At 41.8% G+C, this 21,317-nt stretch overlaps 1 protein-coding gene across 2 annotated transcripts in view; it reads left to right on the top strand.

Annotated features, from left to right (window-relative positions):
* Window positions 1-20,841, top strand: part of lrba (LPS-responsive vesicle trafficking, beach and anchor containing) — a 226,148-nt gene extending 205,307 nt beyond the window's left edge. For both annotated transcript variants that reach the window (XM_069665172.1, XM_069665171.1), the window contains 7 exons: window positions 1,613-1,678; window positions 3,368-3,523; window positions 6,854-7,021; window positions 13,887-13,988; window positions 14,089-14,285; window positions 18,229-18,380; window positions 19,443-20,841. In XM_069665172.1, coding sequence (XP_069521273.1) covers window positions 1,613-1,678; window positions 3,368-3,523; window positions 6,854-7,021; window positions 13,887-13,988; window positions 14,089-14,285; window positions 18,229-18,380; window positions 19,443-19,533 — 932 coding nt within the window. In that variant the 3' untranslated portion in view covers window positions 19,534-20,841. The remainder of the gene's footprint in view (window positions 1-1,612; window positions 1,679-3,367; window positions 3,524-6,853; window positions 7,022-13,886; window positions 13,989-14,088; window positions 14,286-18,228; window positions 18,381-19,442) is intronic.
* Window positions 20,842-21,317: the final 476 nt, after the last annotated feature.

The following is a 21,317-nucleotide window of genomic DNA, read 5'->3' as shown; positions in this document are numbered from 1 at the left end:
AAGAAACATTAAATTTGATATCTCTGACTTTACGAGGATGGAGACGGATCTCATCCATGCGCACCACAGAACAGGCTGATTAAGCTAATTGGTCTAGTGAGCTGGTGTGATAAACAGGACTTGTGCTGTGCAGAAGGAGTTGGTTAATTGCAGGAATTTAGTGGAGACTTCATGTTGGAGCAGATTAAAGACGGGAAGGTTGTGCACAAAGACTGACCAGGGGTGTAAGAAAATATAGATACACTTGTTATGTTTTGTAATACTGTATTGGTATCTTTTTAACTGATTTAGGAATATTTAAATTCTCTTTGCAATGTGTTTTCAGTTTGCTGAAGAATTAGTGCTTTGATGTTGGAGCCCACAGGGGCTGTGATGGATACAATTGCACGCGCTCATCTTGCACATGTTCCGACTGTATAATAAAGTTATACTTTAATACTTTGGCGTATGACGGTTCTTCTCAAACAAGGCTGAAAAACATCATCGTCATGGTTACAGTACAGCAATATATCACAGGATATTGAATTGCAACCCCTACAGTATATTGTGATAAGTATTGTATTGCCAGTTTAATGCCAATACACAGCCTAATTCCAATTATAATAAATAGGAATGATATTTTTTTAAGCCATTATTATTTACTTGCTTTTACAATAGATGTAGCTTGGGGCGCTGGTTTAGCTAAGTTGTTAGAGCAGACACCACATGTGCAGAGGCTACAGTCCTTGACGCACTGATCGCAGGCTCGACTCCCGGTCTGCCGATCATTTGGTGCATGTCACCCTCCACTCTCTCCTCCCCACACTTCCTGTCTCTCTTGAGCTGTCCTATCAAATAAAGGCAAAAGCCAAAAAATGTATCTTCAAAAAAGCACCCAAAAAACCAGCTTGTGAATATTACGTATATTTGATTAAACCTCTTGGAAAGATGAATGGTTGAAGTCAGCTTCTCGAATGCTCCATTAACTAAATTGTCATGTGTGTTTGAGTGTTGCTCCAACAACTTGAATAATTCAAAGATTCTGTCTTGAGATTTGGAAATGTGATACAGTTTTTAGTATTTTCTTCATCAACAACTAAATTTGATAGGTTATCTAATCTTTGCATGAATCAGTAATGAATATGACGGATAGTTGCAGTCCTACTCAAAAGAGTCTCTTTGATTTTAAGTACCTACTCTGAGGAAACATGTCTCTTCTGTGTGGTGTGACAGTGAACACAGCATATTTCAGCAGTTTTTAAGCTGTCGAGTTAGGCTCTTGGAAATTATGATTGTGGTTGTTTTTATTATTTTTAGACATTTTATAAGTTGATGAATAAACTGATTTGTTTAAAGGTTAACTGACAGAAAAGCCATTTAATGTTCTGCTCTTACACCGACTACAGAGAAGTCAGTAAGCTCTGTGTTCTAAGGGAAGCTACCTAATTATGACAGCAGCTTGTAGCTAAAGAGACCGTGTTAGCTTATAGTTAGCATAAAGAATCACACTCTCTGTGACACTGTGGCTTTATGGTTATAGTTTCCAGTGTGTTATAATGAAGTGAAAGCCTGCATCCTCTTCACAAGGCCACATGATTACAATATTAATCCAATCTGTCTTCTTTTCTGTCAGGTCATCAGAGCTCAACGGTGCAGGACCAGCAGTACCAACTTCCTGTGGAAATCGACCCTCTGATAGGTATGCTGTCACTTGAGACTGTAAAAGAGTCCGCACACACACGTGTGTGTGTTCTTCACGTGGTGTGAGCTCATATATGCATGAAATGATTTTGTTCATGTGGATTTGTGTGTGAATCCTGTGGCATCTCTGTGACTCACGGTCGGCGTGCGATGCCGTGTCCCTGGACAGTAGATTAGAGTTGTTTCTCAGCCTCTGCCCCTGTTCACTCCTCATGATATAGGCCCTGCTCTCACACTAAACCATTTGCATGCAAATTGGAATGCAATGAGCTGTGGCCCGGGCCGGCATTTCATCATCAACTCCCCCCTCTTTCTCCCCTCTCCGTCGTCCCTTCCCTCCCTCCCTTTCTGCATCCTCTTTGGTTTAATTTGAGCGGAGGGAAAGGACGCGTGTCAATGGGAATGAATATGAATGTGGTAATAATGTGTGATTGAGAATGCACCGCGGACGGCTGTCAGGACAATATGGGCGCCTCTCATCCTTCACGACTTGTTGATGAGCAGGAGAAGAGTGCCGAGCCGCGGTGATGTATGGGATGCACTGGTGGAGCGCGGAGAGAAGAGCCACTTCTATCTGCTCCCGCCTTCGCCTCCATCGCTCCCCTGCAGTCTCTCACGCACATCTGCAAAGGGGGGCTGTTATTTCTCTGGGAACGTCGTGGTCAACCCGTCGTCTCAGCACACGTTCACTTCTGAAAATAACCAGGATTTAGCCTCACGTATTTGTCTATTTCTGCACGTACAGTATTTCTCTCCGTCACTGCCTCTCTGTGCAGGCAGAATAAAAGAAGTCTTTGTCAGCGCGTCAGTCTTTATACATTTATTACATGTTTTACGAGCGCTTTATGGTGGATTGTGTTTCTTATAAGTGAAAGCACATTTTTCGGCTAATTGTAGCTTTTAAATCTGCAATATCTTTCTCAAATCAAACATTTTGTCGCCATTTCTAACAGTAGAGCATAAATAACGTGCTGAATGATGTATTTGTGTGTGTTTGGCAGTGCGTGTGTGTGTTTCAGGGGAGGTAGAGGGCTTTTCTGTGCTTGTCAGTAATATATTTACACTGTTTGCATTCCAGGAGGAGTCTGAGCTAAACACAGTAAATTGAGGATGAGTGTTGAGCCAGCTGCGGCTTTGGGAAATGTTAAAAATGGGTTGAAATATTGCTTCTAGCAGCTAAACTGGACTTTCTCAGTTTTTTTTTTCCCATGCTCGACGATCTTCTCCGACACCTGCTCTGCAGCGCCTGTGACCCCACCAAATAAGAAATACTTCACGATGGACACATCGCTCCACACAAGAAAAAAGATTCCACTTACAGAAGAGAGAATGTCAATAAATTAGCGTTCTAGCCGAGCGTTGGTTAACTCACACGACTGGGATGATTCTGCAGTGTGCGTTCTGGCTTGAGTGCGTAGTTTGTGAAGACTGCGCACCCTCTGTCATTACTCAGACGAGACTCTTAGACTCTCACGGAAAATGTGAAGTCTTGTAAACTTAACCTCCAGGATGTTTTATGTATTCTCTCACAAATCTTCTTTGCACTGTGGGCTTCAGTGGAGGTGCAGGGGAGCGTGAGCTCTTTGATACATGTAAACTGTGTGCTCGATCTTTTCGCCGCACGTTCAAACATTTACAACCTTTTTTTTTATAGTTGCTCATTTGTTTTTCTTCTTCTCCTCTTCAGCCAGTAACGTGGGCAGTCATCGGCGTCAGATCTCAGACCTGCTGGATCAAAGCATTCAGATCAGCTCGCAGTGCTTCGTCATCACTGCCGACAACCGCTTCACCCTCCTGTGTGGCTTCTGGGACAAGAGCTTCCGGGTTTACTCCACTGACTCAGGTATGTTATAATCACAGTGCACTTCTCCCCCACCGCTGTATGAACAGGATCACAAAAGCTCTTTTCTTTCACCTCCAGGAAGATTTAACATATGACACATTTTCCCTTACAATGCCATCCATGCATCAGGCTAGACTTAGATTTACATGCTGTAAATGTGTTACTTATCTCTTTATTTAAGAGGAAGTCAAAGAGAGTTTTTGAGGTCTTAACAAGCACATTTTCTGCCACTTTTTTTTTTGCTATCAAATCTGTGCTGTGATGCACACGTGGTCAGCTTGTAAAAGGCCACTGCTTGGTCTCTGGGTTAGCACGTACTATGTGACATGAACCCTGAGTCACATACCCAGAGGAAGAACTCTTCCTCATATCAACACTCAAAAAGATTTTTAATCACCAGCCAAAATTTAAACTCCTCACATAAGATGTCTCATAAGCAATCAATCAAACTTTCCCTTTGATTTCGGGGTGCCAGTTTAGCCCAGTGGTTAAATCACATGTCCCGTATACAGAGGCTGCAGCCGGGTTCGACTCCCACCGGGCATCATCCCCCATTCTCTTTTCCCCTGTTCCCGACACTACCCACTGTCCTCTCTCTCTGAATGAAGGTATAAAAGGCCAAACAAATGTATATTAAAAAAACCCTTAGTGATAATAAACCCCACGGCCTTTCCTCTAGCACCATCCTCAGGTCAAACTTCTCCCTCATTACCAGTGAGGCTCTAAGAAAGACAAAAAATGGTTGGTGTAAAAGAGCTTCCACCAATTTAGGCTCTGTTGTCTATTAATTCACTCAAAATGTAAAGATTAAAGGACGTTTTGCAGTCGGTTTGTGTTAAGAAATTCAAATGTAATTGCAGTGATTCCTTGGAAATAATGAATCAATAAAGGCACGGCAAGTTTATTTGGACTGTGGACTCCATAGAGGAGGTTGGGTGAGAGGAGGATGTTATCAAAACCGACATATATCGTGGACAACCCCTCTCACCCCCTGCATGAGACTGTGGGGGGCTTAAGCAGCTCCTTCAGCAGCAGACTGAGACACCCACCCCGCGAGAAGGAGCGCGACCGCAGGTCCTTCATACCCACTGCTGTCAGGCTCTATAACACCTCATTATATAACTGTACTGCAACTATCATCCAACATTTATACTACAGTTATTCTCCTTTCCATACACAGTTCGTCATGCTATGCAATAACTTCTGCTACACTGTGCAGTACTACAGCAATATTTTTCTATCTTATTCTGGTCTTTAATGATGCTACACATATTGTGTGTTTGTATTTTAAAAAATGACCCCTGCTTCTTTCAACAAGAAAAAATGTGAACATAGTGCGAATAGTTTTTTAATTATTATGTTACTATTATTATTTATATTGTCATATTTTTATATCTTTTTATTGCCACCTACTTTTTGTCTTTTTTATTACTTTATTACTTTATTTAATTTGCCTGTTTTGTGAGCTGCTGTAACGAGTACATTTCCTCTAAAGCTTATCTTATCTTGCTTATAGAGCACCAGTCAAACATAAAGCAACTCAAAGTGCTTTACACAGTTAAAAGAAATGTGACAGAAAGCAAAAAATAGATACAAAAAACAAAATATATTAAAATAAAAGTTCAGGGCAAAAAGGCAAAAATGCCCCTCCAGAAAAAAACCCAAAATTCAGCCATTTTTCAGTTTAAAGCGATTTTGTGTCAAATTATTGTTTTGATCGAGAGGAGTTCATTCATCAAAATCATCAATCCGTTTTTATTTATATAGCGCTAAATCACAACTAAACTTATCTCATGACACTTCTGGAGCGTAATCTTTGTCATATTATTTAGAGAGACGCAACACATTCCTCCAAGACTTGCACTTTGTGAAAACAGCAGCGGAGAAATTCTTCCTTTAAACCTGAAGCAGAGCAGGACGTTGGGTGGCAGCCATGTGTCTCAACCGTTCAGTGTAGTTTCTCCTGCAGATAATGGGAAGAATCTGCCGCATATTATACGTTTACCCAAGTAAACCTTGAATTACTTTGTATCTTCACCTAGCTTAAAGATGCTCTCTGTGTGGTGTTGTGTATAACTTGCCTTCACACGTGCATTGTATCCATTTTTACACGCTCACAAAGACGCCATCAGGTCAGGGGTCCTAAATGAGACTGTCTGAATCTTCATCTCTCCTCCTCTCCTCTCCCGAGCCCCATTCAGAGTCCCACACTCGTCTATACAACACACTCTGATTCAATTTCTGCAGGCCAGGCCCTCCCTGTGTTTAATCGAGGAGGGAGGGGAGAGCGCAGAGATAGCTCTATTGTGTGACTGCCACCGGGGTGCGAGACTGGAACGTGAACACGATTTAATCGCACACGCTCAACAGCTGCCTCAGAGGTCCCCGAAGCCCCCAGGTTAAAGAACTGAGGGGATTTTATCAATTACAAGACGTGATTGCTACACGCGCACAAAACACGTAGCCTCGTACGCCTGCGTGCACTCACATCCTATTTAATTTGTCGGTGTGCATGCGAGTGTGATCCTGAGAGCAGATACAAGTTGCATGGTAGCCATTACTGCTGCAGCCCTCATTACTTATTGTGAGTGTTTATAAAGACGTCAAACATTTCACATCTTTGATTTCCCCGTTCGTCTTTGGAAGTTTAATCAGGGTCCCGCCCAGCTTCATCTTTGAGATACAGCTTAATTATCCAATGGACAGTGATTCTGACACCCGGGCAGAAATGTCATGTGTTTCACACTCTCCACTGTTTGACTGCAGAGGTCACACTATGAGGAGCGTAATGAGTATTAGACAGCTAGACAGTGGAGCTGTGGTCTGGAAATCTGACAGCAATTAGCCTCCTTATATATACACATGGAGCATGTGCATGAACAGACACGCACACACTTACTCGCATAGAGTTGGAAGAAATATTTACTCTTGTCTGGGAATTAGTCGACGTGTGATCTTGTAAAATTACTGGCCGAGCAGACGGATGGTCAACAAACGCACGGGGGGAACCTCGAAAGAATAACATGGAGCACTTTATCTTATGGTCTTTAAATGTTCTATTCTGTTCATTCAGTGCCTTACAACTGTGACATATGTTGTCATGCTACAACTGCAAATACAAACGTGCAGCTTAATACGTGTGGACCCAGCGGATATCTGCTCTTTGTTGGTTCATCAAACAATAAAAAGTGCAAATACGTCCATTTAAAATCCAGGTTGTAACTCTGTAAAATGTGCGTTGAATACTCTCCGCACATGCAGCATTCCTTCCTCGTGTACGCATCACTGGTTACTGATTCCTGAGAACATGTGTGTGTTTTTGTTTTGCAGGCAAACTGACTCAGATAGTGTTCGGCCACCGCGACGTGGTGACGTGTCTGGCCCGCTCCGAGTCGTACATCGGGGGAGACTGCTACGTCCTGTCAGGCTCCAGAGATGCCACCCTGCTCCTGTGGTACTGGAACGGAAAGCACAACAGCATCGGAGAGAGCCCAGGCAGTAAGTACACACACACACACACACACACGGGTATCCTCTGAGTGCTCACTCTCCCAGACAGTTGTGAGCGTGTGATTTACGGCCTCCCTCTGTAAAGTAACAACTAGTTTCGTCTGACCAGGCCAGGCCTCCTGCATACAGATTGGATTTCGCGGCACCGCTGCACCAGGAACAGCTTTCCGTAATGTGTTTGAGATTGTGTGCGAGTTTCTGTGAGAGCAGATATTTTGTGTGTGTGTGTGTGCGTGTGAGAATCTGTCTTTAATGCGAGTGAAAGTGAGGGCCACTTAGAGACGCTAAATGTGATGTTGGGGGTCGTCGGCCTGCACATGAAAGTTCACCACCATCCGAGGGCCACGGGGTCACGCTAGTCGATAAAAGTGAAAAATGCCACGGGCCTCCCTGACGTTACCATAACATATGGCATCAGCCATGATCAAAGCCTCGCACACACATTTCTCAGGCCAGAGCCCGCTCCGTGCTAATTTGGTCAGCTTAGATTGGCGTACATGTTGTTAAGTGATCTGTTACACATGCGCTGAAATTTATGACAAATTGTGATTTGGTTAATAAGCAACATTAGTTTTTGATTTCACAGAACAGAGCAGAGAGGATTGTTTGTCACTGAGCTCATATTCTTTGATGTAGGATGTTGGACTCAGAAATATGTTCTCATATTCCAGCACATTAATTCTTAATGTCTCGTTTTTTGTTTTAATACTGATGTGAGTGAAAACATCCCGAGAGCTGCAATTAATCGATTAATCAGTTGAAGGAGAATTTAACGGCAACTACTTTGAGAACAGATGAATTTCTGCGGTCATTCTTCAAGCAGAAACGTCTTACTTCTTTTTGTCATTTAAGACCGTGAATGAACCGTTTCTATTGGTCCAACAAAAGAAGCAATTTGAAGACTTAACTTTGGGCTCTCGGAAAAACGTGCTGAGCTTTTCACACAATTTTTTTTACATTTTTTAAACTTAAAGATTTTTTTTTTTTTACATTTCAGAATCAGAATCAGTTTTATTGGCCGAGTATGTGGGCACAGACAAGGAGTTTGATCCCGGTGTTTCTTTATTCTCAATGTACAGACACACAAAGTGAACTTAAAACAAGGACCGGTTAGACAAAGGTTACACAGACACTTGAAACACTAAAAACTAAAGCTACTATACACATGCCTATGGACACAAATATATATATATATATATATATATATATATATATATATATATAGACAATAGTGCAATGAACAGTTCAGGTGCAGAGATAAATATCGTCGTTATCGTTATGAATCAGGTTGTTATATACAAGAGGTAGATGAGAATAAGAGAGATGAGCAAAAGAATAAACAAAAAGACAAAAACACTGAATTGAATGAATTAGTGAAAATGAAGGAAAATAAAACACCAACTACTTTGATTATAGATGAATTTTTGCAGTAATTTTCCAAGCACAAATGCTGTCTTTGGGTTTTGGACTGTTGGTGTAACAAAAGAAGTAATTAGAAGACTTCAATTTTAAATTTTTTTGACATTTTGTTAACTTACAGATTCACTTTTTTATATTATTATTTAACCAGAAAAAAAAAAATTTAAATCTCTTTTTCAAGAGTGCCCTGCCCAGCAGGCAGCAGCACATTAAAGCTCCTATGAGGAACTTTCAGTTTGTGTTGATTTTGGCGCCCCCTGTGGACAAAGCTGTACCTCTTCTGTAAGTCCTGTACGTGATTAAGTGGTGGTTTTTAACCAAAAATCTCCTCCTGCTTTCTTTAACAGTCATATGTATCATGCACTTTACATTTTTTCCCTGCAAAATGTAAACAAAGGCAGCGTGCAGTTAATCGCTTCGTCTGACACCTACCCCCCCGCCAGTTTCAGGCATTAAAAATAACTATATAGAAATAATCAATCTTGTCACTGATGGTCTGGTTTGGTTTTGTAGGTCATATAGAGTAATAAGAATTCATTTCAGTCTGTTCATTAACAGCGAATATCTCAGGAGTTTTAACAAAGTTTCTGACAAACAATGAGCAGCCATACACAAACACAATACAGGATACATGACGATAACACAATAAAAGACATGAAATAACAAGTGAAACCAGTCAAACTCTGTCTGAATCAACCATATTAATAAAAATATCAAGCAGAACATCTACAGTCAGATGTGTCCGCCTCCAAGTTATTCAAGATCACCTTAAAAGCATCCAATGAGACCAGTTCCTTTAGTTTCAGGTTGTTTTGTAATTCATTCCAAGTGTAGCGAGCAGCAAACTTAAACGCCTTTTACCCCAGTTCAGTCCTGACCTTTGGGACAGACGGTAAGAACAGGTCCTGGGACCGAAGGTTGTAAGCTCCCGTTCTCTTCTGCCTGATGAAGTTTAGAAGGTATGAGGATAAAATATCTTAAATAGACTTGTAAATAAGAATTCCCCAGTGTTTTGCAGACCATCCAACACGTGCATACAGCAAACAGTGAGGAGTGAGGGCTTTAAACTTGGTGATGAACCTCAATGCTCCATGATACGCAGTGTGCAGAGCGTGTAAGCTGTGAGAAGAGGCGTGCATGTATTAAACATCAACATAGTCCTGCACGGCAACCAGTGTTTTTATAGACTCAAAAGAAAAGGCAGGATTAAGTTTTAATCGTGAAAATAATTGGAAGATTAATCAATACAGAAAATCATCTTCAGCTGCAGCTTTAGTTGGCTTATCTCATAACTTGTTTGTCACTTTTGATTGATCGATTTTACCCAACAAAGAAAACTATAACGTCGAATGACATGACAAAAAGTGGGATCACTTTACTGTGATGGATTTTATTCCACCAGCTGATGCTTCAGCAACATTGTGACCTCCTTAGAGCCTCATTTTAATCCTCCTTAAATTGAATGATTGTTGTTTATGTCCAGAGGAAGCACTTCTTTAAAGGATAAGGTTTTAGGCTAACTGGCACAAGTACCGACTGTCCCTCATGTTGTCAGTACAACAATCTAAATGCATTAAAAAGCTGGACTGTATTTTGATTGATTTATGGCATTATAATGCGTCTAAAGAGGTTCTGCATGTCCGTGCCGTAGCATGTGCTCTTACATGTTCTCATGTGTGTGTCAGTCTAACCTCAGCCGGCTCGGTGCAGTTACCACGCTGCAGCTAAAAGAGCAGACAAAGCAGTCGTCATCTCAGACCCTCACCACCACAATGTGATGCTCCATTGCCCCAGACCGCAGGAGGCTCTCCCAGACATGAGGCTCTGCTGCACACACACACTCACACACACACACACACACACACACACACTCACACGCACTCACAAAATGCATTCAGACAGCAAGACTTTCCTTTATTCCTCTTCCAAAAAACCAAACACTTTCAAGCTAAAGTCTCCACATACACACACACACATTCCTTTTCATGCGTAATGCCCTGTGAACATCCCGCACACTTCATAAGCTTGACACAAATGCCTCTGAATGGCTGATATGCACATGTACACATTGACCTGTGCACACTTGGGTCCTGCTGCAGAGATTCCACAGACACCACTGCCATCTGCTGGCCACAGAGGGGAAACAAGCACAGTCAAGTATTTAGGCATTTTAGTTCTACTGGATGTGTGTTCATTTACACTCTTTAATGAGAAGAGAGAAGAGCGTTAAATCAGCCATCTTGTGTTTGGTGTAAATAGTTCTCAGGTGCACAAAACTTCAATGAAGCACACATTAGATACAGCTATACATTTATATACACTCACCAGCCTCTTCATTAGGTACACCTGTACAATCTAATATAATCCAACACACTAGCTCAGCCATAAGATTTGCTTTTATGTTGCCTGTAATGTGCAGGCTTTTGTCTAAGCTGTCTAAGCTGTGTTAATTCAATGATATTTCAGCATCAAGGTCATAGTTGGTGGTAGGGCTGTACTGAGCTGCAGTATATTCAGAGGTGTTTCTAATACTCTGGCCCCCTCATGTATGTAAATAGGGAGGACAATATAATGTAGTTCAGTACAACAGCACCTTTAACTATGCCCTCAGTAATAAACATCGTTGACTTTACACACTTCTGACTCTCAACAAAACAAAAGTCAACAAAAACTAAACTTCATAAAAGCAGAATCCATGGCAGTGCCGTTGTATTGAGCTGCATTAGATTGTACAGGTGTACCTAATGAAGTGGCCGGTGAGTGTATATGTAGTATTTTAAACACAGGCATAGTCTGTATACACACAGGCACGTATGGGTTTGTGGTTCAGTATCATCCATTAAAGTCTAAAATCTCTTTAATCGAGGTTAAGCTCAACGTCTTCTACCACAAATATCCTTATTTTTTAGTTTTATTTAGTTTTATGACTGATTCCTTTTTTGTTAATATATTTTATTTTATTATATTGTATATAACCCTTATATCTGATGTTAACCCTTTTAATTGGAGCCTCCCAGCATAAGACTTTCACATGATTCTACTTATATAACTGGAGTGACAGTAAACGTCTTCAGTCTTTTGAGCAACAAAGGTAAAACGTCGGTAGACATTAAATGACTCTCAATATTGGCATTCAAATATTTTTAACATTACACACATTTGCTGTTTGGCTAAATAGATATCTGAATGATTTGTTTGTTTCTCTTAAGAAAGGAGAGAGAAGCTGAGAAATCTGTCTTTTTTTTACCAGCTTGGAACAGGATCCTTTTAGATGCATTACCAACACACACACACACATACACAGACACACACACGCACATACGCACGCACCTTGTCCACACTTGTCAGGATAGTTGATACCCTCCTCAGCCTCCCAGCTTTCGTCATATACAGGTAAAAGATTGTAATCAGATGTGGCGCTAATTCAAACCAAATGGCAGGCAGCGGCTCAAAAGGTTAACTGATACACCAATATATCAGCTTTATTGATCTTCACTGAGCAACCTGCGACATCATGCTTTAATCCACAGGCTCGCTTGTAGTGACAGTGAGGGTTTTAGCCAGTTAACACAGTGAAATGTGGATGTTTAGGCTGCTGAGCTGAAGTGCGACTAGAGTTTAGTTGAAAGCAGAAATGAGCGCAGGGAGATTTTTTTGCTCTTTCCTCACCGAGTGTAAAACCCGACCTGCAGCAGCTTCATGCTTCACTCCAAGGTTCGAGTGTTTTCATGAGTATGAATCCCTGCTGTTAGAAAGGGACTGAAGAGGGATGAAGGACCGAGGTATGGACGTTCCCTGCTATTTATATATACTAGTCAGCTGTAATATTCTAACTACTGTATGGATTTAATTATTCTATGGATTTGAAACCGTACCGACGTCGTCTTTTAGACTAACCAGAGTTAAACTTGTCCTAGGTTTCTTTTTCACTGCAGCGTTCAGTCAGCAGTCAGGTCTGCACTGAGTCTCCCTCTTAAATCTAATTAAGTTTTACAGGAGCTGTGGCTTTCTGGGGGAGAGTTTCTGTCTTATTAGTGAACCTGTATCGACTTTTATGACGTATAATTGAATTAAAGAGAGAAACTAAAATAATAGACTCTGAATGTTCCGCCAAGTCAGCAAGAAAATTACCTTTTTTCCATGAGAGAAGTTTAAACTACTGCAGTAGCATTCTGTAAATCAGTGCATTTACTGTAAGAAGTTAATACATTACATTGCACTGAAGTTGTTTCAAGTTTATACACACATCAGCTTTTCAGAACAATGCTGTTTCCAATTGTTTTAATGCTCTTTTTGGGCTGAACTTGACCTTTAACCGAAAAAATACGGGGTCATTAAGGGTAAGACCCCCTCACTGGGACATGAGACTCTTAAGGAACTCCACTCCACAGTTCAAGGATGCTGCACCACACTCCCTACATCTAACACATGCTTTCATGTAGGAGCTCAGCACTTTAGCGTACATCACCTGCCTGCAGTTAATCCCTCTAATGATTACATATAATAATGCAACAAAGTCTAAACTCGGTGCAAGTGCGTGTGCGCTCGCAGACGGAGAAAACAGACGGAGAAGTAAAAAGCATTTTTGTTTAGTCGCTCGCCCTGACAGCTCAAACCAAAACAAAGTCACACAAACTTCATGAGCTGGCTCTCTCGCTCTCTCTCTCTCTCTCTCTCTCTCTCTCTCTCTCTCTCTCTCTCTCTCTCTCTCTCTCTCTCTCCCTGTCTGTAGTGCAGAAACATCTGGATCCAGTGAAGGCAGACAGGGGGAGAAGGCTTTAAAGATGGCGGGAGGTGGAGGGTGACAAGTGCTAGAGAGAGAGAGAGTGGAATAGCAGCCTGTGCAACAAGCTACAGTGCAACATAAATAATAAGAAAACAAATGTATTTGTAGCTGAAATAATTGTTTTCAGTGCCCCATTGTTTTTTCCTATTGTTGGTTTTTTACTACATCAAATGGCCTTCATCTTTAATGAGAAAGTTCCTCTATTACTCAGCACTGACTGCTACTTTGGGCTCGTTACTGCGACGCACGTTGTTTCAAAAATGCTCCAGATGAGTTGTAACTCTTTATTCGACAAGAGACTTTCAAAAGATACTGATACAGAAATGTGACGAGACACAGGATGACGATGATGACGGTCAACAGAATGTATTCAAACACACTCTCCCTCTTTCCCACCACACAGCTGAACGGCTAAAATTAATGTGTAACCACGCCCCAGTGCAGATTAGGGGAAATAACAAGTACACCATAAAAGGAGTGCAATGTAACAGATGATCAGCACAGGTAATTACACATTATGGCTCCTGCAGGAGGAGTCCCATAGAACCGTTTGCATTCTGCGCCCTCTAGTGATCACAAAGTGTCACTACACTGTTGTTGACGCTGTTGTCTGGAGCAAACCTAACTGTTTTGTTTGTGTTATCCCAGCAGAGTTCACCACACCGCGGGCCATCCTAACCGGCCACGACTGTGAGGTGACATGTGCGAGTGTGTGTGCTGAGCTGGGTCTTGTCATCAGCGGCTGCAAAGGTGAGATCACTCTTTATAAAAGCGTCTAAAATATACTTTTATACGTGCTAAAAAGAGAGAATCACCTGATAAGTTAACGTGTGGTCTTGTGTTTGTTCAGAGGGTCCTTGTCTGATCCATTCCATGAATGGGGACCTGCTGCGGACCCTGGAGGGCCCCGAGCGCTGCCTGCGGCCTCGCCTCATCCAGTCGTCCACCGAGGGAAGCTGCATGATCTACTACGACAAGGGGCAGTTCTGCCTCTTCAGCGTCAACGGCAAACTGCTGGGACACATGGAGGTGGAGGACAGCATCAAGGTGAGGGAACATGAGCAGAGCGTGCATGTGAGAGCGTCTGCACCGCGTCAGCCCTCTTACTGATTAAAGGGTCGAGATCTGAGTAAGGGAAAGGGTCGACGTGCCTCGGGGCAGAATGATTCCCTTTCACGCGCGCACACCGGAGGAAATGGTGCTTTTTGATCCGCAGGCCTGTTGTCGGGTCAAATTGCGTTGGCGGCGCTGGTGGAGAACATTCCAGAGTAGGAGTGGTCAGCTCTGGACAGCAACACCATTAACTACCCTCCAGCGCAGGACGACACATTCCCCATTTCCCACATTTCCTCTCTGGTGGTTAGAGTGACACCAGATAGCGGCTACTGCCTTTGGTTTCCCAACCCTGTGTTTCCGGTTTGGCCTGGGAAATGTAAGCCGGCTCTGACAGACAGCCAAACGCCTGTTTCCTATTAAGAAACCTCTCGTGCCCGGGCCTCTAACCTGCCGGGATCGGCCCGCTCCCACAGAACGCCACAAACTTGTAGAAGATTAACAAACACACAAATACTGACTGTACTAGCATCACTGGGGAAGCTGCTAATGCTCAGTTTGTAGGCTGCAGAATATTTTATTGAGTATTTAAGAGGAGCTAATGATGTGTTTAGATGCTTGTGAGTCGTTTATAAAAGGAGCAAAGTTGCATTTTGGGAGCAGTGCCGGCGTTCCCCGGCTGCTGTAAATTCCAGTGATGTCAGATGGCATTAGAAAAATCCTAACATTCAGAGTGAGGCTGTCCCAGCTCCCTCCCACCGCAGCCCCCCTGGTCTGAGACTCCAGCAGTATTTAGTGCGCTCATGTACATACCAGAATCAATCTTCTGAGCGCAGCATGACTCCGGGATAAATAAGTGTTTGTGCTGGCCTGCAGGATCCACTTTAAAAAAAAAAAGAGAGAGAGAGAAAATGTTTGCTCTGGGAATTTATAAGGGTCTGCAGTCAGAGGTTAGATGACAGGCTAACAGTCGGCATCCTCGTCTAATAGCGGAATCGAGTGACAGAAGCCATACTGAATGGATTACAGTGTTTTAAGTGCTGGTATAACTCAGGCAGTGTAACCACTCCAGCAGTTCTCTCCCTGCCGTCGCCCGTGTAACAGGGGGATTAACAGCACCATAAATTCAACTTCTTACCTTCCCCAGCCCTCAAAATCCGCCCGCCGCTCCCCGAAAGAAGGAGGAAATATGGGCATTAAAAGTGCATGTGCTTCTGCTGGAGTCATTTTTTAGTCACCCGAGCCCGCGTGGCCATCTTAGCTCCCACAGAGCCGTCGGCCATCTTGTTCGGCCGCCCAGTGGCAGAGGTCTGATTTATAATGTCTGCGTGCAGCCTCCTACCTGGCCGGGCTGACATGTCTGCCAGCTCTGCTGCCTCCTGCTGCGCTCCCGTAAGGTCATGGACTCCATTCATTTATACAAGCGTACATTAACGCAACACAGTTTCAACACAGTTCATTTTTACTCTTATTTTGTAGTTTGCAAAATGTTTGTACTCAATATAGCTAAGAAAATCACTAGCTGTGACTTCTTAACATATCAGTTTATCTGATTGTAAGTCAGTTTTTCTATACTGAGTATGGATGTAATGTAAAAAGGATAGCTTGCTAGTATTATCATCCAGATCGGCGGCCTTCTTTTCTATAGAGACTTTTTAGTGTCCTCCAGCTCATTGTTTGACTGTTTTGTTGAACTCTCAGCTCTTATCATTTCTGTTTACAACCACATCAGGCTTTTGTTTTCACCAATATAGCTTTGATAAACCCACTGCACTGTAACGACTGTATCAGCATCAAACAGCACACTGACAAAGTGAGAGAACTAGCTTCCCCTCGCATACCTACAGCTCCGGGGAGAAAAATAAGAGACCACTGCAAAAAAAACTATTTATAGGTGTGTGTTTGTGTAAAATGAACTTTTCAGAGCTCACATAATGCGAGGAAAACAAGCTCATGTTCAGAATATTAATGTTTTAACTCGGGAAGAGTTCAACCTGGTCTTTAATTACAGCTTTCATGCATCTTGGCCTGCTCTCCACCAGTCTGTCACATTGCTGTTGGGTGGCGTTAGGCCACTCTTTCTGCAAGAATTCAAGCAGCTCTGCTTTGTTTGATGCCTTGTGACCATCCATCCTCCTATCAATCACATTCAGGAGGTTTTCGATGGGCTGTAGATGTAGATTGGGTTGGCCATGACATGTAGAGAGAGAGGCTGAAAATTTGGAGGGTCTCGGAGCTGTATTTGTTCTGGTGTGGCTCACAGGTCGAATACAGTCATTTGATTTGTAGAAGAAGACAGAGAGAGAAATTGAACGTGTGACGTCCTCTCTTTAATGTAAGCCTTTTTACACTGTTGTTATGTTTTTAGAATATTCTTGGATATTTTCAACATGAGTATATCTCCTGTCCCGGTCATTCTGCTGGAAACACTGATAGATAGATTAGAAAGTGCAACTTGACTGGTATGAGGACGCACGTAACAGCAACGTGGTAATTCTAGTGCCCTTAGGGAGTTGGTTAAAAGACAACTTGCATCCATCAGGTGGACAAAGGGTTAATCAAAGTAACTTAAGAGGTGATGTGTCTTTTATGCTGCTCCCAAATGTCCAAAAAGCCTTTAAGTCGACAGTTCTCCTGTATCAGGCGGCCATGTTTTGCAGCTATAATGAATCACGCTTTATCTCCCATGTACTCGTTTGCTCTGTGCTTCACTTCAATCGCATTGATCACGATTTGCTGAATTGAGCATCATCTTTATCGTTGTTGTCAGATTCACTCTGAATGTTGATACACAAGACAATCACTGTACACACAGAACAGACCCACAGCGCACAAATCAGAGCAGCGCTGCTCTCTGTCATGCTTCGTTCCCAGCCTTCCTGGATGATGATCTGACGCTGTAATTAGGCCTGATTGGTTCTCGATGCCTCCTGCCAGCGTGCGAGTGCATCGCTGTTTGCCTATTCTGTGTTTTCCTGTCTGCGTGAGCGCCTTCTCATGCAAGTTTTGTGTCTGTCTTAAGTGATGAGAATGAGAAACAGAGCTCATTTGATTCCCAGCGTGGCAGGAAAGGGTTTTTCATATACAAAGCATTTACTTCATTTAGTCTGCACTCTCTTTGCCCATCCACTGCTTACAGCTCTTGAAGGGTTATTTATGTTTTCCTAACAAGTCAAGTTCCTGAAAATGACTCGTTCCAGCTTCAGAAATGAAGTTTAAGTTTCGTTTTTCCATTTTATATGAGCCTGATTCAACACACATGCAGTGGATGATTGAAGTGTCTTTGCTGACTCACTGCGGAGCGGCCGCAGCTGAAAGTCGGTGCCGTAAAACCACAAACGAGCAAAGCTCTAAATTAGCGTCATTTGCTGCTTTTAGAACTCACATTCTGCCTCGTCATTTCATCAGCTACGCTCACTCGCTGATTGATGCTCCTGACTGTTTCACTTTCAGCTTCCAGCGGCCATAATAGACTCCAACACACGAGCTGATTTGTGTACGTCTGATCCCCGGGGGACCCATTCAGCTGTTACAGTTTGCAGGGAAAGCAGATGAGACGAGTAAATCTCCGAGCCTCGCTGTGGGGAGCCATCTTTGTAGCAAGTACGGCTCTGTGTACAGAAAGCCCCGAAGGAGAGGCGGCTCTGACCTGGGATCTTTTGTCGGGTCACATGACCTCGCAGTATGAGCTTTATTCTGACATTAGAGATATACTGGTCCCAGATCACCGGGCCTATTCGCAGACTATTTATGCATGTGTGTCCAGGCTGAAAAGGGGTTTTTTTTTACCTTCAAAGGGCAGATGATCAAACATTACAGTATGGAAAATGATATCAAATCTGACCTCTTAATGTGGACGCTATCATGAGCATTCAGGAAATCCTCAAACTCATTAAAAAGTAAATATTAAACGTGTCCTCTTGTTCTCTGTTTCCAGGCGATGCTGCTCAGTCGGGACGGTCAGTACCTGCTGACAGGCGGAGACGGAGGTGTCGTTTCCGTCTGGCAGGTCCACGACCTCAAACAGCTGTTCACCTACCCGGGCTGCGACGCAGGAATCCGCTCCATGGCCATGTCGCACGACCAAAGGTAACAAACACAATATAGACCTGACCGTTATGATATCAACATTTAGAGTATAGAAAATCTGATAATTGAATTGCTGATTAGTCTTTGTTTTGACACAACCATCTAACATCTTGTTAAAAATCCCTCATGTTTGTTTTAAAAAATGTCCATCTTCACTTAGGGACTATTTAAGTGCTCAGTCTAACTCTTAAATATAGACTATTTTCATTTCTCTACTGTACTTTCTCAGTACTCATTTGCAACATACAGTGGTGCTTTTATATCTACAATATGCTAACATCAGCTTGGCTTAATTATGGCGTGGCTCTTATATAAAATGAGTAATTATCAACAAATGTCGGAAGAAATATTGTGATTTTTTGTTACCTGAGTAAAAGTAGCAGCATGTTGATGGGGAAATACTCCACTTTAATATAAGTCTAAGATTATTATTATTATTTTATTTATTTTAAAAAGGGATCAAGTACAATATTAAAAATAAATGTGACCATTCGATGCATTATACCGTTACGACTGAGTTTCATCTGCAGTTAAATTTAAAATTCCCCGAAGTAAAAGTTTAGAAATATTTCAGCAAAATGTTTTCAAGTAAAATCTTTAAGTTGCTGTCCTTTCTTCAGAAAGTGTTACGATTTTCTGCATTTCTCTATGAAAGTAATAGTTTTACACCTCTATAAAAATGTTATTATTGGATTATAATGGTAAACATTTAAGCAACTTTTTAAACAGCTGTTTGAGGAAAGGCAGATTATATTGTATTCTGTTGCATGGTTTTAATAAGGATAAGCGGTATAGAAAATGGATGGTTATTTATCTGTCTCTATGTAACTGTATGTCAAATAAAAACAGTGGATTAAATAAGTACAATTTAACCTCTGAAAATAGAGTTAAGTAGAAATATGTATTTAAATATTTAAGTATAGTTACTTGACTTAATTGAACATGTTTTAGTTAATATTTAACACTCCCTCTAGCTGTGAAAGCAAGCACATCTACATGAAGCTAAGCAGTTACAGATTTGCATTAGAAGGACTGAAATTAAACAAACCTCGCTCTGCTCAGGTGCATCATAACCGGCATGGCGTCCGGAAGCATCGTGCTCTTCTACAACGACTTCAACAGATGGCACCATGAGTACCAGACCCGGTACTGAACTGACTCCAGCAACAACCTGACTGACAAAGTCTGAAACTAACGAACATCCAAACTGTTTGAAGTGTGAACTCTTCACAAAGGCACTACGCTGTCTATACCCTGATATCCTGAATGTATCTCAATGAAAGAAGAAAAACCTGTCCTGTTATAGTAAAAACTATTTTTAAAAAGGGCATTGCTATATTTTGTAGATCAGATAGAGAATTTTCATATCAATCATAGGGTGGGGGTTACGTTATTGTACGGTTAAAACAGATCTATTTTTAGCTGTAAGAGTCTATTTTCATCTCCTCCGGGAAAGAAACGCGGGATTTGTGGGGAGCTAGTGAGAAACTTTTTCTCTTGACTTAAAAATCCAAATATTTGTGTACTTTAGGCTGAGTGATTTTTTTTCTTTCTGTAGGTGTGTATGTGGGGAATAACTATTATTAAGCTACCATCACCTGCTTTCTGCCGTTTTGGCTACACAGCTTTTTGCCATGTTTTGGCTGGTAGATATAAAGTGTTTGAATAAATAATAAATGTATTGGACAGAAGGATAAACAAAGAGGGAATATACATATATACATATATAAATAACTATATATTATGTTTAAATGTAGTCATCCATATTTAAAATGTCCATTCCCTCTGTACCCCTGTGCTTGCTAAGAGATTTCTGTGCATGGCTCATATAAAACATAACTGCACAGAGCGATCGCATCATCGTTTAATACTTCAAACTTCAGAAACATTACTTCATACTGACGCACAGCGAGGTTAAAGGTCAGCTTTAAGCAGAAGAGGACGACAGGAAATTATGTCAAGGATTTTTCTCCTTTTTACATTTACATTTCTTTCCTGTATGATTGACTGAAAATAAGAGAAACCAGGAAAACAGAGTGCAAGTAAGTCACTAAAAAACATCATGTCATATCATCAAACCTAACCCAGCTTCGAATCTTCAGAGTCCTCTTTGAGTCCTGTCTCTAACAGCAGAGTGAGATGTGCAATGAAAGGAAGGACTTTCCTCTTTCAGTCTGAGCTTCTTTCTCGTCTTCATCACATGAATCTAAATCACAGGGTGAGCGATTATGTTGGGATGTGATTGAGCACTTAAATGGCATATATTCCTTTGGTCCTCAGTAAAAATAAACGTCCACTTGTATCTTTGATTTTGAGGAAACATTCCTTTAAAGTTTGCGCTTTGATGTGGTTTGAATCTCCACTTATACGAAAACTGCTGTTATGTATCAACCAATATTTTTTGCAATCATTTTGGAGTGTTTTGTGTGCAGAGTTCTGACAATAAAATTGAATTTTATAACTTGAATTGGTGTGTTTCTTTAGGTGGTGATACACGTATCATCTTTTACATCAACATGAACAGTGTTGAATGTTCAACGTTGACGGTACACTTTCTTATTGAAAAAGGTCAACCTCCTCTGATCTGGAAATGTCAGATCAGCAGCGAACTCTTGAGGTCAACATGCAGAAATGTTCCAATCACAGCCCAGATTTTGGGTCATGTGATCTCTCTGGCCAATGGCGGCTATCCAAGCGCAGTGGACCAAGGAGAAGGAACTCAAACTGATGTGTGGAGAACATCCGCCAGGTAATAATAATTCAATATAAACTTAAAACACATTTGAGATGGTTTCCTGCCGTGAAATTTGTCGGTGAGCAGATCTCATCGTTTGAGCTAGCTTAAATTGCGGTCGTACTAGGAGTTGCTATGGTAACGCAGTAGTTGTGACTGGAACGGAGAAGTCACAGCCCCCTCTAGTGGCCAACTTCTAGTCT

This window comes from Semicossyphus pulcher, unplaced genomic scaffold, assembly GCF_022749685.1.
Source record: "Semicossyphus pulcher isolate SPU_LCO1_2020_fin unplaced genomic scaffold, fSemPul1.0.p SCAF_17, whole genome shotgun sequence".
NCBI lineage: Eukaryota > Metazoa > Chordata > Actinopteri > Labriformes > Labridae > Semicossyphus > Semicossyphus pulcher.
This window is presented reverse-complemented; position numbering and strand designations above follow the sequence as displayed.